Source organism: Tarenaya hassleriana, unplaced genomic scaffold, assembly GCF_000463585.1.
Source record: "Tarenaya hassleriana unplaced genomic scaffold, ASM46358v1 Cleome8, whole genome shotgun sequence".
In the NCBI taxonomy this organism is placed as follows: domain Eukaryota; kingdom Viridiplantae; phylum Streptophyta; class Magnoliopsida; order Brassicales; family Cleomaceae; genus Tarenaya; species Tarenaya hassleriana.
The window spans coordinates 1,545,151-1,560,930 of NW_010970490.1; the positions used below are offsets into that span (position 1 = coordinate 1,545,151).

The window sequence follows — 15,780 nt, forward strand, 5'->3', positions numbered from 1 at the left end:
GAGTTTACGGATGGATAACTTGAAATAAATTTAAGAACTAGAAGAAAAACAAAATAAAAATTTAAACTTATTGTGGCCCATGCAGGTCTCGAACCTGCGACCTTCGCGTTATTAGCACGACGCCGATTTTGATTTTCCGCTCTAACCAACTGAGCTAATAGGCCATTTGAGATTATGTAAATTACAAAAATAAACGAACATTAAAATTTAAATTCTCAAGAACCGGCCCACCTTCACGAGATTCAGACCCAATCACTCACCTGGACTGGACCGCACACCTTTTTTTTTTATTTCCTGTAAAAATGTGACGTTATTATCAAAAGTGTCTTTGACATTAAAAAAGAAGAAAGCTAACCCAAAAAATTCTACTCAGTACGATTGTCCCTTTTGATATATATATGATAATAAAAGCTCTCCTTGACATGAAACAATCTCCTTCTCCACCGGCTTTCACATGCCACCTCATCAAACACAATCCCCCTCCCCCTTTATCAGGACCTGCTCGTATCATTATCATTATCATCATCACCATTCATTCGGTGTTGAGAGCAACGGCCTTTCCCCGTCCCATCGAGAATCCCCTGGTCCCATCCGGCATCCGAGGCCCTGGCGGTGGCTGCTGCTGCTTCGGCTGCTCTGACGGCACCGTCACGTTTTGGTTAGGGTTATGGTTGAAGTGGTGGTGTGGTTGACCTCGTCCACGCCCCTTTCCCCTACCTCGGTTACGCCCTTTTCTCTGCCCACCTCCTCCTCCCACCTTCTCGTTCCCATGCTCCTCTCCCTGTTTTGCGTGTTTCGTTATGTAATGTAATAATGGAAGAATCTGCTATCCACAGTTCATGATCGATCATAAAGGCTACTTACTACTGTATTGTCTGGATTATCCCACTCTCCTAAAGATTCTTCACATTTCTTGTCATTTGGATGCTGCTGCTCTGATGTAGCAGCAGCTTCATCTTCTTCCTCGTGCTGTGCTTCCGCGTCATGCCCTTTTCTTCCTCGTCCTTGAACATGTTTTTGGTCCTTTGTCTGTACCCAACTATGAAGATTAATAATACGTAGAACCGAGCAGAATGTAATAAAAGTCTCAGATCATACATCTGAATAACATCAAGGTCATGACCAGTCTCCATAACAATGATGCCTTTCGCTAAATCCTAAACCGCATACCTGATGATGATGATGTTTTAGCATCAAGTGCACCCTAAGACCACTCCTCCAGTTGCCTTCTTCATTTAATTCGGCTACCTGCCAAAACAATACGCCCTCGGTTATCACATTGGTACAAGAGTAAAAAAAGGCATAGCTTAAGAGATATTTAATAAAGTAATGAGAGACTCACTGCTTTCTCAGCCAGCTCAACTGTCTCATACTCAACAAAAGCATGTACCTACAAGAACAAAATATGAAAAAGGCCAGTTTTGCATAAGTCATTGTACATGGTTTATGCAGTATAATTTATTCAATTCCATCTGGTTAGTTACCTTGTTAGTGAAAAGTGCACCATCACTTTTGGCTGTTCTTGCAGCTGATGGAGCACCACTGCCTGAATTTTGAGGCTGGCAGGTGCGGATGTTCTTCACACTGGAAAAATAATCGAATAATTTCAGATCTGTGGACCTATAAGTCGGATAAAACAATTTTTGGTCTGTAAGAACAACAAGCAGTACCTTCCAACTGCCGAGAAAATCTTCAGCAGATTTTGATAGCAATGATCCTCGGGTAGATTTTCAGCAACAACAATGCGGGACTGTATATGTTCCAATTTACACATTAAGCTAACGCTCTTACAAGAACATTATTGAGGAAGGCCAGATAGATCTGTAATATAACTGGAGTGACTTAAACTGTGACTTTTAAGAACTACCTGGAGTTCTTTTATAGAGGAGTCGGTAATAGGATGTTGACGTCTCACTTTCTTTCCATCTTCACTAACGACCTGTTAAGCGACCCAAAACTGTTAAAATCTTTCCCTTTAGCTTTAACAATAAGAACATAAAAGACAATGTGCAATGCATTTAAGGTCAGATACATAGCACATGGATAAAAGTGATAAAGGGAACTAACAAGCTTTGAAGAGCTCTGCAGTACAGCAGCGAGCTGAGAATTACTGCTAATGACGGCCTTAATCTTCTTGAAAGATGCAACAACATGTATTGGCACTGAAATCCAATATAAAAGTTTCAGCTAAATTGTATGATATTTTTAAAAGAGAGCTCAAGAAAGAAATTCATGGATTTTACAGAGAACACCTCAGAAGAACAAACACAATATCTTTACATCTTCGGTCACTAGCTCAGCAAATACAAAAGACAATGCAATGCATTTTAGCAACAGACATCATACCATTTCCTTCAGGATCCTTGTTGATGAATCTGATTAGATGATCGGTGGTAGCTAAATTCAAGTCGCTGAAATAGTATTCGACCTGAAAACGACCGGAATAGTAAAAAAAAAGCTTAGAAGCAAAACCAAATAGATCCATGTAGTAAATATGAAGCGACTTCTCCAGCTACCAACACAAAAGATTTGTCCTTCCACATTATTCAGAAATCAAACAGGATTATAAATTCGTAACATAATCAACCCTGCATCAATTGATCAACCGCATATGTTTCATCATAAGTTTTTCCCAAGGATATGTCTCAGATTCTTCACACATTCCTTCAGCAGACATCAAGTAACACAGCCTTCTCCCATACAGCTTTACTCCACTCTCCAATACCCAGACCACTAAATAACTGGAAAACCTGAGATTCTATTCTATCTTCGGCAAAAATATATTATATCGAGCAGGCAGGGCAAAACGATTGATGTGCTACTTCATAAGTGAGGGATGTGAACGGATTGAAGCTCACCTGGTTCACTATCTTCTGGACGGTGTCCTCAGGTAAGCCACTCCTGGGATCAATAGAAACAGTAGCTCCACTATCACCATGATCCTTCTTAGGATCCTTCTTATGATCTTTCCGGCGATCATGATCGCCTCTCTTCACGACTGCATTGGAATCCTGCTCCCCACCTCCCCCGCGCTGCTGATAATCGTGGTGGCCGTGATTCCGCACCGGGACAAAATGTTGACTAACATGACGACTCTGATGATGAGGGATGTGATGCGGAAGGTGATGGGGATGTTGATTCTGCCCAGGGATCATGTGAGGCGGAGGAGGCATTGGAACCGGACCCTGAATCGGAACACGAAACGGCGGCGGATGATGGTACATATGAAGCATACCCGGCGGAGGAGGAGCCGGGATCATCATCCTCGGCTGCGGTGGAGGCGGCGGAGGTGGAGTAGCAGCTCGACCAGGCACGAACTCGGGAGCTCCGGCGTTGAGCCGACTAGACGAGAGACTCCTGGAAAGAGTCGGATCTGAGGAAGAGGAAGCAGAAGAAGATTGGGAGGGAGGTAGATCATCGGACTGAGTAGAGGAATCTAGGTTTTGCTGATCAGCCATGAGTAGTAAATCAAAAATAGATTTTACAGAAGCAGATTCAGGGGGATTTGAGTGGAAAATTAGGGTTCCTGAGGATCTTGAGGTTAGGGTTTAGGGATTGGGGGAAGAAGGGAGAGAGCAGATCCCCGGACAAGAGGAAAGGGGAAGAGCGAAGAACACTGTGATGTGTTTTTTTTTTCTTGGAGAGAAATTCTCGGGCTCCATGATTGTGTCCTGTCGAGTATTTATAGCCTTTTTTGGTCCTTCCATTGTTACCAATTTACTCTTCGAAAATAACGAGAAATAATCACAGAAAAATAATAAAATTAAAATTAAAATTAAATAATTCCATCATTAGGTACATTCCCATTTCAGGCAAAAAGCTGAAACATCAACGCTTCGGGAGTTACTTTAAACAAAGAACTCAGAACATGAAAACAATTTGAAGCGATTTATGGTTCATACGAAAAAAAAAACAGAACCGGTGATGATGAAATATTCAGGCAGAGGACGAAACGGAAGCTAGTGTCGTGATCTTCCATGTTTCAAACCTGTTTCTGATAGCTTTCCAGAATGCAGGAACAGCCACGCTGTCCGGAACTTCTTTGAATGACGGCAAGTAGTTTAGATCCACGATCACGTGATCTCCTGTTCCTTCCTGAATCTGAGGAATCTCACCAGAACACATAGAAACACACTCTTGTAGTTCAGTCTTGTCTGAAAGAACTAGTTATGCACCAGACAACGAGATCGAAAGACTTGTAATCAGGTACTTACAACCACGTCGAAGCCGAAAATCGTAAGATCAAGCTTTCGTCTGAGCCAGTTCGCGGCATCTGTAACTAATCCTAAGTCAATCTCGCTTGCGGAGTTCTGGATTGCGGTACCAGTTGGCAAAGACTTTAAGCTGCAAAAGGGGACACAGCCATCGCCGTTATGATCATCAGCAGGCGAAATCTATGTCCATGAACAGTCGAATATGAAGAATATAGGGACGGAGCCTTTGCCGTTATGATCATTGGCATGTGAAATCTATGTCCATGGACAATCAGAGATGAAGAATACAGGGGAAGATATGGAATCTACCTATCAAAGAGTATAGGTCTGAGACCATTTTCCTCAGCTGATCTCCTCAAACAGTCTGAATTAGGAGTTGACTTCTTGACTGCGTGGAAAATTTTCTCGCCGAGGACGTAAAACTTGAAAATCCTGGACGAGTGGTCTACATATTCCTGCAAATTATAGGTTTCAGCCATTACATCCGAGGAAATAACCATCCACAAGAATCACCCAGGCTCTTTTTTATCGTTATCTGGCCGTGTTCCACTTGACATGGTATCTAGGAATTTGACTCAAGTATTTGTTTCCGATACATTGGCTTACCTGAATAATAGCAGGAAGAGGAACATTCAAATCTTTAAAATCTTCAATTCGAAAGACGATTGCCTGAGATATCAGAAGAGGACGACGTGGGAAACAAGAAAATCTGTTCTTCACCGTGAAAAGAATAACAGAAAATCACTGATACTCAATTGAGAAAGATAAGAGGCAAATAGTCACCATGCTGTGAGCATCAGCAACACCACAGGCAACCTGAGGTTTCACAATGCATGGAAGAGACAGCCCAGATGTAGATAACTTGTGATTCATATCAGGATCACTGAAACTGTCGACCTGGAAATAGGAGACATGGTAATGGACTACTCAAATCACAAATAATTCTAGGACAACCATCAAAGAACATATCATGCCATAGATGTGAGGCATGCATAAAACCTAGAGGGAGAAGATGAAGATCAGGAGGAAAAAAAAGAAAGGTTTAAGACCTTGAGAAAGCAAGCCCCCCTTATCTTTCGGCCTGTCGCAGTAAGATCCTCCAATCCAAGAAGAATGTGTTGCATCTTGAGCCGGTCCAGGACAGGATAAATATGGTCAAGAGGGTCAACTACAACAGAAGCATTTTGATTTTCCATATACCTGCAGGGAACTTACAGTTGTTGTTACGGACTTGTATGGATGATATTTACTGTTTTCATTGGTTAACTTGTTTGTAAGCTAGCAAGATTTCTCATCTTAATGGAATCTTGCTAGACTCATTGGTTTCCCTGGAATTCAAGAATCTGGAAACATACCGTCTAAGTTCCTCCATGCCAGTAGAGAATGTAACTGTAACAGAGGAGTTTGAGGAGCAGCCATTCAGTTGAATGGACAAGATTTCATCAGTTGCTTTGTGGAAAATGATATCAGCATGTTTGACTTGAGAGGACAGAGGGAACTCAAACATGAGGGGCAGAAATATCAACCCATTTGGAGTAGGATACATGGGTAAAGCACCCCTCTAACGAAGTCAGGAAATAAAAATCTTTTCATCAGTGGCTAGCTCACAAGTTTATGCAGCACATCATATATTGGATCGAGGGAATGAAAAAATCAAGTCTTTTCTTTTTCCCAGGTAAACATAATAAGCCAGAGAAGTCCAATTTATTGATCTAAATCAGTAAGAACGTAGCATTATTCTTCACACCACAGTACATAGAAAACTCAAACTATAAGTATTGTCATACAATGTTGAAAAGTTGATTTTCCAAATAAGGTTCTTACCTTGGCAAAGTCTTCCACCCGAGATGGCTTCATAATGTAACCAACTACAGCAGCATCATTACCTATAGCCTGTTTAGGCAGGTCAAACCAAAACAGTGAACGAAATGGTAATAAATTCAAGAAAATGGAGAAGATAATTAAGCATATCCATTATGTTTTTATATTCTGCAGGTTGTAGCCCATAATTGATCTGTGCTTTCTTCAAAGAGACGAGAATATTCTCCATTTAAGAAACTTTCGATATGAATCAACAACACTAAGACGAACCTCTTTGTTCAGGCAGCAAATAGTCAATGGCAACTCTTCAAGGTTGCGGATATGAAACAAGCTAGAATCAGATGAAGCGATTTCTTCAGCATCTGAAATGCAAGGAAAATCCAGATCAGGCTTACGAGTTAACAAGCCGAAAACTTTGGGACCTCCATGAAAGTTGTCAGTACAAATATCCAACCTTGCTTCTACCGTGCTGCAGGCTTTTAATGATTCACAGGATTTCACACATTCAACAGGTCCAGAACTTAAAATTGCAACCCATAACTAAAAAAACTTGCAAGGAAAACTTGAAATGGACTCAGCTTAGAACATTGATTCAGACACTGAAAATGCATCGGCTTTCATGGGAAAGGAGATCGCCATTGTTACTCACCAAGCACAACAACCAGAAGACTGCAACATAGTTCACGCAGAGCATTTTCTTTTCTGCCTGAAGCAACACACAGAATTCTCCCATCATTAACCCATGCTTTGAGAGTATCACCGAAAGAAACACCTGTTGAAGATGACTCTAAAGGAAAACAATCAATTGAATATTCCATGGCCGTCTTTCTCAGCACATCCACCTGTGACATAAGGAAGACAAAGCAAATCCGTCACAATGTTAACAGCTATACAAGACCAAGGTCTGTACTTGAGTACAATCCTAATAGTGGATTAGAAAGAGAGAGAAAAAGTCCTTGTTTATGGAAAGATCAAACCTTGTTTCCTGGTAGATCAAGCCCGTATGATATCCCCTGTGTGGCAGCGAAAAAATCCAGTTTACTGGAATCAGTATACTTAAGAAAGAAATCAACATCGACAAGATCAACAAAACCACCAAAAGAACGACATCGGTCAATGTTCAAGCTATTTGGACCGTAAACTCAAATCTGTATCGTCTGGCTCCTCAAGTTTTCAGCAATCCCGGAGAAAAATCGAAGTCCAATTGAAGAATAATCACTTTCCGTTTCCCAGAAAACTTCACTGCTACAGCTCAGATCGCAAACTAATGGGCTCTTCAGACAGTTAAGAAAGAAACAAGCCACCATAGGATACAACCAATTCCAGAACTTGGGCATGCAAAAAGTTTACTAGCAGAAACGAGTGCCGGTTTGAAACGCAAGAGGAATCGTGGATTCTATTTCAGGAAGCAATCAGTTCAATCCCACAACTGCGGCTCTAAAAGGAGCAGAGGGATCGTACCGTACGGATCATGGAGTGGCGGAGCCGCCGGAGAAGAGCTGGGACCGATGATCGCAGCCGCGGCGTGTCGCGATCCCCATTGCCGGAGCTAAGCAATACGGACTCGTCAAGTAAGACCGCTCTTATCTCTCCCATCTCTCTCTCTCTCTCTCTCTCTCTCTCTGCGTCCGCTTGAGAAAAAAAGTGGAGCAAATGCGGTGGCGAAGAGCCGTTGCGGCATCGGCGAACGTGTTATTATTCTCCACGGAATTGACCGTTTTACCCTTTCTTTCGTTGTACGATGGGAGGGTAATTCCGTAGTTAACTAGAAAAAATGGGGGTCTAATGGCATATACCTAAAAAGAACGAAGAAAGAAAAACGATAAAATCCTCCGCCAAAGGGTTTCATTTTGAAATCAGATCAGGAGATCAGAAGAGTGAGGGGCTTGTGGATTTTGGAATGTCTGAACGATGAATCGCACATCATCTTCGTCAAACCTCGAAACTAAGAAATTCTTTCAATCGCATCGTCAGCCGCAGCTGCCGTCGAAGAAGAAGGAGCGGATTCCTCGGAACCCGTTGAAAGATGTCAACAGTAGAAGCTCCGGCGCCGGCGGAAGAAGCAGCAATGGCGGCGTTTCCGGGTCGGTTTCCGGTCAAGATCCTTACGGTCGTGTCAGGCTCTTGCTCTCCCATTCCGGTTCATTATCATCATCATCGTCTTCTTCTTCTTTGGGAGCTTCTCTAGGCCATGGACCTGTGAGATCCGTCTCTAAAACTCCCAAACCAGCTCCTGGAGTGACTAAACCCTTACCGAGAAATAAAGGTAGGGTTTTGGGAGAGATCAAGCAGAAAGACGGTGTTTCCGAGAAACTCACTTCGCAGCAACCCTTGAAATGCAAGAGAACCAATGTAATGTCACGGTTGGGGCATTGTGGCAAGAGACCCACCGGTAAGAGTACTCTGAACTCCAACAAAACTTCAGCTTTAGATGAGTTTCCTTCTGATTCTAGAGAGCTTAAGCAAAAGGAGAGTGGAACTACTGTGAGAATTCAAGTGGATAGTACCTATGTGACTCCTGTGTGTAAACCAGGAATCGGATCTGGTCAAGGGTATGGCCATGCCGCTAAAATTACGGCTGATGGTAGACCGAGCATCGGTAGGAGTCCTAATGACAGGACACCGCCTGTACAGGAATCAGTATCTCCAGAATTACAGTGCGGATCGTCTATGATGTTGTCAGCAGCAACAAAATCACAAGTTTGCTACGCCACCGGGCATATACTTTCGGGTATCAGTGATAAGAGGAAATGCAGGCCTAAAGGGATACTCATTGTAGGTGAAAATGGTTTGAACGTCAGTAAGCCTAAGCCACTGAATAATTTTGATGATGCAGATTTTGCCGGTAGAGATTCTACAGTGTTAACGATGCCTTTGCCTGCTGATGCATCTATGCAATGGCTTTCATCTCCCTGTGATGAGGAGAAAACCCATGAGAAGGAAACTTTTGGTGACGATTTGTATCAGTTTCAATGGGCAGTTGGGTGTGAAGGCTTAGATACCCCTTCGCCACTATCGGATCATAGTATTTCTTCAGATGTATGCAACATCAGTAGTGGCATAAGTCTTTCTCCTGAGCATAGTGGTAAAGGGATGAGGAGAAGTACCGGTTCTTTGGTTTCTCCAAATGAGCATTCTCGCTTAAGAAGTTTTATGTACCCTTCATCAGATAAGGATATGTCTTCAGCATATGATACTACCCCGACTTGTGAGGTAGATCTGTCACTGCATTCGGAAGAAGTGAGAAATCATAGGTATTGTATAGGAGACAAAAGGTCACCCTCCTCCTTTGACACTATGGGACGTGAGAATGTAATGAAAACACCGGAATCCAACTCAAGCTCAGCTAAGTATCACCGTCTCTCATGGTTCCAAACTGGAAGACATAAGAGCCATGACCTTGATTCAGATTTTGATTCACTTACTGTGGCCCTTAACTCAGCCAGTTTGTCGCCAAAGAGCCATGCTTCGTCTTTGGATCCAAACAGTTCAAGCTTTCATTTTGAATCTCTGGCCACATCTTCAGATTCCGTTGATCTTTCGCTGTTCCAGAGAGTTTTAGTCAACAGAAGTTCATGTCTTTCCAATTCGACACTGGGTGTGACGATGTCGTGGAGGGAAGAAATAAGCAGCCAGATACCTGAAATTGCAGAACTTGATAGCTGTAGAGACCTGTCAGATGAAGAAGAATCTATGAACGGTTCAAGTGTCAAACAACTTCCGAAAACTGGATGGATTCAGAATAATGGTACTGACGCAGGAAATGATAAAAGAGGTGCTCGATTGTCTGGTCAGTTTGTCAGCAAGGGAACCGCTTCGGCAGATACTGTCGTCATTACTTGTTCCGCAGCAGAGTCGATAAGCACTGACGGTGGAGGCCTGATTCGTTCTGAGGATTCGGATTGGATGTCATGCTACAAGAATCACTTCCTCGGAGTATAGTTTAGAATCAGTTCCTTTGTTAGCACATCCTTCCTAACAGATAATTGGAGGGACGTTTCTTCTGTTGCCATTAGAGGACAGCAGGTGAAACTCTCTTTTACTTCTGAGTTTTCCACTGCAGATAGGGTTTTCTCCTCAGATTACACGAAACACGCTGTGGTCTTTCAGTAATATATTTTGGTCGTACATCCCAGTACTCCTGTTGGTTTTAGTTAGATCTCTGGTTCAGCAAAAACATGTATTTGGGTTTGGATAATGAAAATGACTAACTGTTCAAGCAACTCACACTGTTGCACAAATAAAACAGCAAAGATACAGAAGATGCAAGAACCTGACCTGAGCTTCTTCTATGGCCACTGCTTCCATTCATGTTCATGGAAGAACCACTGAGAAACTGAAGATATCTTAAAATAGGCCTGAACAAGACAATTACAAACCGTGTTCACTTTTATTTCTCAGGGTCCTTTTTCAGTTTTTTTAGTTGTCCAAAAAGAAGTCAAACCGAAAGCCACTTGACGAGATAGAGGCTTCAACTGGGGAGACCAGACGGACCAAAGTGGAAGCTTGTGCTAGCGAGAGAGAGGTTAATACAAAAAACCCTCCTTCCGAGTTTCAGGCTTCAGTCCTACATTTCTCTCCGACGAAAAGATGGAATCTTTAACTTCGCTGCCGCGCCTCCACCTGACGCCGACGGCACGCCGTCGATTCCACCGCCGTCATCATATCTACGCCGCTCATTTTAACGGTGGTTCTCCTGTAAACAAATCCAACAGCCTCTCGTTCACCGCATCTGCATCAGGTATGATGCTTATCGTAATTGTCTAATGGTTCAAGCGCTTTCGTTTCCTAGGATTGGGAATGCTGAGATTCGAAATGCTGTTTTGATTCTAGGGTTGTCTTCCCCAATTTCAATTGAGAAGGAGCTACGCGGATCGTTCGTGCAGACGGCTGCTGTTCGCCAGCTGACAGGGTCTCTTATCAAAGGCGAAGGTCTTAGGTTCGCTGTGGTGAGTTTTTCATGTCATCTACATAGCCTTAGCCTCGTGGGTTCAGACTGTGAAAAGCTTTGATCACGCTTATGAGCATAAAGTAATCGTTCACTTCATTGATTTTGATGGGTTTTCTCATTGTTAGATATGGATTGGGATTCTTTGTATTCCCTGTTTCTTACTGGTTCTGATTTACTTGCTCATGTTTGCCTCGGTGAATCGAAAATTTTCGGCTCTTTGTTGTTGCCATTGACTAGTTTTTCACTTTGTTTTATGTTTTGGAAGGTTGTAGCTCGTTTCAATGAGGTTGTGACAAAGCTGCTTTTGGAGGGAGCCCTTGAAACTTTCAAGAAGTATTCAATCAAAGAAGAAGATGTGGAGGTATGTTATCGTCCATTAAATCTCTTTTGCAAAGTCACCATTGGCAAAAGAACTGTATTTCACATTCCTATGCAGGGAACGGTATAGTTTGTTCCAGGCAGATCAAACTGATATATATTCTCTTGAATCAGGTTGTGTGGGTTCCTGGCAGCTTTGAAATAGGGGTGGTTGCCCAAAGGCTTGGGAAGTCGGGAAAATATAATGCTGTTCTGTGTATTGGTGCTGTGGTATTGTTCTTGCTTTAAAGTCTTCCTCACAAGTCACAACACATCCCAATGTGTTTTTTTTCCTCAATCACTGCTTAAAGGTTTAAAATTTTTTGCCTTTCGGGGATGTAATTCCTAAAGTTTGTACTTTGATGAATATCTGTCCTTGTTATGACTTAGATAAGAGGCGACACCACTCACTATGATGCTGTTGCCAACTCCGCTGCATCAGGAGTCCTTTCTGCCGGCATAAACTCAGGTTTATTATTGATGTTGCTTTTGTAACCTTTTTGTCTAAACCTGGGAATATTCACGAGTTGCTGTCTCTGGGAGATTTACTTGTTATGAAAGATTATCACCATCCATCGCCTTATAGTGTAACGATCACTCCTGAAACTTTAGGTCGGCGTAATTTACCGTACTCTTAGTCAATGCAGGTTCTTTTATTAGTTTTATCTTTTCACATTTTTATCCGCATTTGCAATTCTCTCACCAAATCTCGATATCCCTCATGAAATTAGATGAGTCTTGCCTGAGGTCTTAAGCTTATATTCCAAAAATGCAGGTGTTCCGTGCATATTTGGTGTACTGACATGTGAGGACATGGACCAGGTAAAGTTGCAATATGCAAAGTTTGGATATCTTTTAGCTTCATTCAGTTCGGAGAAAGTCAACTTAATATCGTTTTTATACATGAAACTCTAGGCTCTGAACCGGGCTGGTGGCAAAGCAGGGAATAAGGGTGCTGAAGCTGCCTTGACTGCCGTAAGTCACCATCAAATCTTACCTAGTTTCTGCCACTATCCGTTCATTTAGTAGACTTCTTGTTGCAATTTTGATCTCCAGTTAATGCCTCTGAATCTGGGGAACATTTTGTAATATGCCCGATTCAACTCAATATTCTTTTTTCTCGTCTTCTGCAGATCGAGATGGCATCCTTGTTCGAGCACCACCTGAAATAGAAGCAGCTTCTGTGCCATGGACGACCTTCTTGGTTACAACAGCTTGAGGATCCTCAGTTTTAACCTTTCGTTATCATGGAACCATAGTGTTTCCTTCTCTAAGTTGTGTCTTTGCTTGGTCTGCATTGACCAAGTCGGGTCCTTTTTCCTTTTTCGGCTATTGTGACTCTGAATTATTCAGGATTCTGAGAAAAAAGGGGGTATTTCATCACCGAACAAAAGTTTAGTCCTTTATAGAATATTTCTGGAAATCCGAGGGGGTGAAGAAATAAATAAATGCCTTTTGAATCTTTAGAGGACCAATGATCAAATGGGCCACACGGGCAGGCCGCGTGGTTCGTTGGAAATTTTGTCGGCCAGCGAAGATTACGCCACGTGTCACCTTTTTTTTGGTCTTTAGTTCACGATGACGTAACCTCGAAATTTCTCACTCATTGGTCTGGGAGCGTCTCTCTCTACTCTCGCTCTGTGTCTGAGCTTCTTCTTCATCCGAGTCTCTCCAGGTAATTCAATTTCTTATGATCACTTTCTGACCATTGTTCTTCTTTATCCTGTTTCTGAGTAATTGTCAGTGTTCTCGATCCGATCGGAGAGTGGATTACGAGGGATGTGAGTTGGTCGAGTTGTTGGATTCTTTGTCTGATTGTTCGAGTTGGCTGATTTCGATCGATCATACGCCGATCTGTTAGAAACTTAGCATGAACTGCGTGTTTACTGTTTTAGATCGGCATTTCCGATCTGTATTTTGTTTGTTGGTGTTTTTGTCACCAGATGGTTCTCTGTTCGAGCAGATGAAATGTATGTATACTTGATCTGTAGGTTGCTCGGTTCGATCTTCCTCTTGGATCAAACTCTAGATTTTCCTGTTTGAAGATCTAGTGCTCTAGTTGGTAAAAAACTATCATTTTCTGTTTGTTTGATTTCATCAGTTGTAGTTCGTGTCTCTCTATGCTCTTTGTCCTTCCTTGTGTACTTTCGTTTTCTGTCTTGGTGCTTGATTGGTTGTTTTGAGCAAACCAGTTGCTGCGTAGATATGGCGTCGTCTGATAAGCCGGAAGTTGTGGAGAGAGGTCACAAAGAGGAGGAGAAGGACGAAGGGAATGGCGGATTCATCGACAAGGTGAAAGATTTCATCCATGACATTGGTGAGAAAATCGAGGAAGCGATCGGGTTTGGGAAACCAACTGCGGATGTTACCGCGATTCACCTCCCTAAGATCAATCTCGAGAGGGCAGACGTAGTTGTAGATGTGCTCGTGAAGAATCCGAACCCGATCCCAATCCCTCTAATCGACATAAACTACCTGATCGAGAGCGACGGGAGGAAACTGGTGTCGGGTTTGATCCCGGATGCTGGAACCATCAAGGCTCACGGGGAAGAAACCGTGACAATACCCGTGACTTTGATCTATGATGACATCAAGAGCACTTACGACGACATTAAGCCCGGGATGATCATACCTTACAGGATCAAGGTCGATCTGATAGTGGACGTTCCCGTGTTTGGAAGACTGACCTTGCCCTTGGAGAAGAAGGGAGAGATCCCTATCCCTCACAAACCCGATGTTGATCTCGAGAAGATCAAGTTCGAGAAATTCTCGTTCGAAGAAACAGTAGGGGTTCTCCACCTGAAACTGGAAAACATGAATGACTTCGACTTGGGGATCAATGACTTGGACTGTGAGGTGTGGTTATCAGACGTGAGCATCGGAGGGGCAGAAGTGTCGGAATCGACCAAGATCGAGAAGAACGGGTTCGGATACATAGACGTGCCGATAACGTTCAGACCGAAGGACTTTGGATCAGCACTGTGGGACATGATACGAGGTAGAGGGACAGGGTACACTGTGAAAGGCAATGTCGATGTGGACACGCCGTTCGGAGCGATGAAGCTTCCCATTGTCAAGGAAGGTGGTACGACCCGTCTGAAGAAGACCGATGATGATGATGACGACGATGAGGTACACGTTTGATGGAACGGCCGGCTCCGTAGTTTACATGCAATTTACGAGATTTTGCTATAAGCTTCATTGTCATTGAAACTCTGTTTGTTTGTTTGTTTTTTGCAGGAGTAGACGAAGAGAATGGTGGAGTGGCCGATGTGGGATAATGGGCGAGTGAGGTTATACTAATAATAATAAATGGGATATGTGCTATTGTGTAATCTCCAATACTTTCTTCCGTACGATGATGATCTTTCGGTTCCAAACAGGCCCAAGTCAGCATGCCTAAATTAATAAAACATCCTTCTTAGAGTTGACTTTCAACTCTTTCCAAACTATATTCTACCGAGAAATCTCTATACTGCCCTTTTGTTTATACCTTTGGCTTCTTTGCTTTTTTGGCTCTTCCATTCTCAAAATCTTCAATCATAATATTTAAAATATCCATAGAATATATCTGTAATCGGATATCCTAGAGTGACGAATTTGAATACAGATTACTAACTCCGTAACTCGAATTATTTGATTTCGGTATCAAAATAATTCCAAAATCTATGATATTCGGCCGTATCTAAAACTATGGTGGCTATTTCGGATTTCGATTCGATTCTATTCAGATTCGGTTATTTTGCTTATAGAAAAACTATGAGTATTCGGGTTTTATATAAATTTTGATTCGATTTGATTCGGTTTCGGTAAAAAAACCTCATTTTTCTAAGAAATTATCGATTTTTTCGGTTATTTTTTTATTCGGTTCTGTTTCAATTTTTTTCGGATTTAAAAAAATCATAACCATTCGATTTTGATATCAGATACAGTTATATCTTATTCGGTTCACTTCGATTCAGTTATTTAGTTAATAACCGAAATGGTGGCAATCATCTTCTATACACTATGATTGAAAAAGAATCCGTATATATATATATATTTAAAGATCGAAATCAGCTTGTCTGAATTTTTATATAATGTAAACTCGATGATTGAAAAAAAGAGTCCGTATTGCGGCCGATGGTGCAAATTGATCACGTGCGTTTTTCACCCCCCGCGTGTTCTTTTAAGACGGACCATATTATATTAGGGTTTTGCAATTTTGACCGTATAATATGAAAATGGAAATTAACGAGACGTTACAAACACCCACCCACCAGAGAGGATGTCGTGTGGATGTGGCTTCCCTAATGTGGGGGTCCCAATTCAGACACTATTTCACATTATATACCTTTTGTTATTTCAGTCACGTGTTTTTATACTGTTCTTTAATTTTTAATTATTATTTTTTTGCCCAATGATTTTTCATTTTAACCTCCCCCCCCCCCCGGTTTT

The 15,780-nt window shown here is 42.2% G+C and overlaps 5 protein-coding genes and 1 non-coding gene across 8 annotated transcripts; 3 read left to right on the forward strand and 3 right to left on the reverse strand.

Moving 5' to 3' along the window:
- Positions 1 to 73: 73 nt before the first annotated feature.
- Positions 74 to 164, reverse strand: TRNAI-AAU. The gene has a single exon. It is a non-coding gene; the product is annotated as a tRNA-Ile (tRNA).
- Positions 165 to 343: 179 nt separating this feature from the next.
- On the reverse strand, positions 344 to 3,653 carry LOC104802346 (la-related protein 6B-like). The gene is made up of 10 exons (XM_010525896.2): positions 2,859 to 3,653; positions 2,347 to 2,428; positions 2,068 to 2,162; positions 1,868 to 1,939; positions 1,671 to 1,750; positions 1,485 to 1,584; positions 1,343 to 1,390; positions 1,171 to 1,248; positions 865 to 1,029; positions 344 to 781 (listed from the first exon to the last, which is right to left on the reverse strand). Exons 1-10 carry the CDS (start codon positions 3,456 to 3,458, stop codon positions 533 to 535), a joined length of 1,569 nt encoding a protein of 522 aa, XP_010524198.1. The 5' UTR covers positions 3,459 to 3,653; the 3' UTR covers positions 344 to 532.
- A 98-nt stretch (positions 3,654 to 3,751) lies between these two features.
- LOC104802347 (inositol 1,3,4-trisphosphate 5/6-kinase 4) lies at positions 3,752 to 7,704 on the reverse strand. The gene is made up of 12 exons (XM_010525897.2): positions 7,497 to 7,704; positions 7,013 to 7,048; positions 6,685 to 6,877; positions 6,306 to 6,397; positions 6,039 to 6,107; positions 5,570 to 5,775; positions 5,264 to 5,414; positions 4,998 to 5,111; positions 4,821 to 4,883; positions 4,524 to 4,669; positions 4,215 to 4,344; positions 3,752 to 4,101 (listed from the first exon to the last, which is right to left on the reverse strand). Exons 1-12 carry the CDS (start codon positions 7,629 to 7,631, stop codon positions 3,937 to 3,939), a joined length of 1,500 nt encoding a protein of 499 aa, XP_010524199.1. The 5' UTR covers positions 7,632 to 7,704; the 3' UTR covers positions 3,752 to 3,936.
- Positions 7,705 to 7,779: 75 nt separating this feature from the next.
- On the forward strand, positions 7,780 to 10,003 carry LOC104802348. The gene has a single exon (XM_010525899.2). It carries the CDS (start codon positions 7,947 to 7,949, stop codon positions 9,975 to 9,977), a length of 2,031 nt encoding a protein of 676 aa, XP_010524201.1. The 5' UTR covers positions 7,780 to 7,946; the 3' UTR covers positions 9,978 to 10,003.
- A 527-nt stretch (positions 10,004 to 10,530) lies between these two features.
- Positions 10,531 to 12,745, forward strand: LOC104802349 (6,7-dimethyl-8-ribityllumazine synthase, chloroplastic-like). Its single transcript, XM_010525900.2, has 8 exons — positions 10,531 to 10,776; positions 10,869 to 10,984; positions 11,252 to 11,347; positions 11,479 to 11,574; positions 11,734 to 11,812; positions 12,119 to 12,165; positions 12,259 to 12,318; positions 12,477 to 12,745. Exons 1-8 carry the CDS (start codon positions 10,626 to 10,628, stop codon positions 12,513 to 12,515), a joined length of 684 nt encoding a protein of 227 aa, XP_010524202.1. The 5' UTR covers positions 10,531 to 10,625; the 3' UTR covers positions 12,516 to 12,745.
- Positions 12,746 to 12,916: 171 nt separating this feature from the next.
- LOC104802350 (desiccation-related protein At2g46140-like) lies at positions 12,917 to 14,795 on the forward strand. 3 transcript variants are annotated; one of them, XM_010525902.2, is made up of 3 exons: positions 12,917 to 13,018; positions 13,547 to 14,475; positions 14,584 to 14,795. In XM_010525902.2, the coding sequence occupies exons 2-3, from the start codon at positions 13,549 to 13,551 to the stop codon at positions 14,587 to 14,589; spliced, it is 933 nt and encodes a 310-aa protein (XP_010524204.1). In that variant the 5' UTR covers positions 12,917 to 13,018; positions 13,547 to 13,548; the 3' UTR covers positions 14,590 to 14,795. The 3 variants fall into 3 exon arrangements, with proteins under 3 accessions (XP_010524204.1, XP_010524203.1, XP_010524205.1); XM_010525901.2 differs by having other exon boundaries at positions 12,918 to 13,018; positions 13,536 to 14,475; XM_010525903.2 differs by lacking the exon at positions 12,917 to 13,018 and adding an exon at positions 13,333 to 13,405.
- The last annotated feature ends 985 nt before the right edge of the window (positions 14,796 to 15,780 follow it).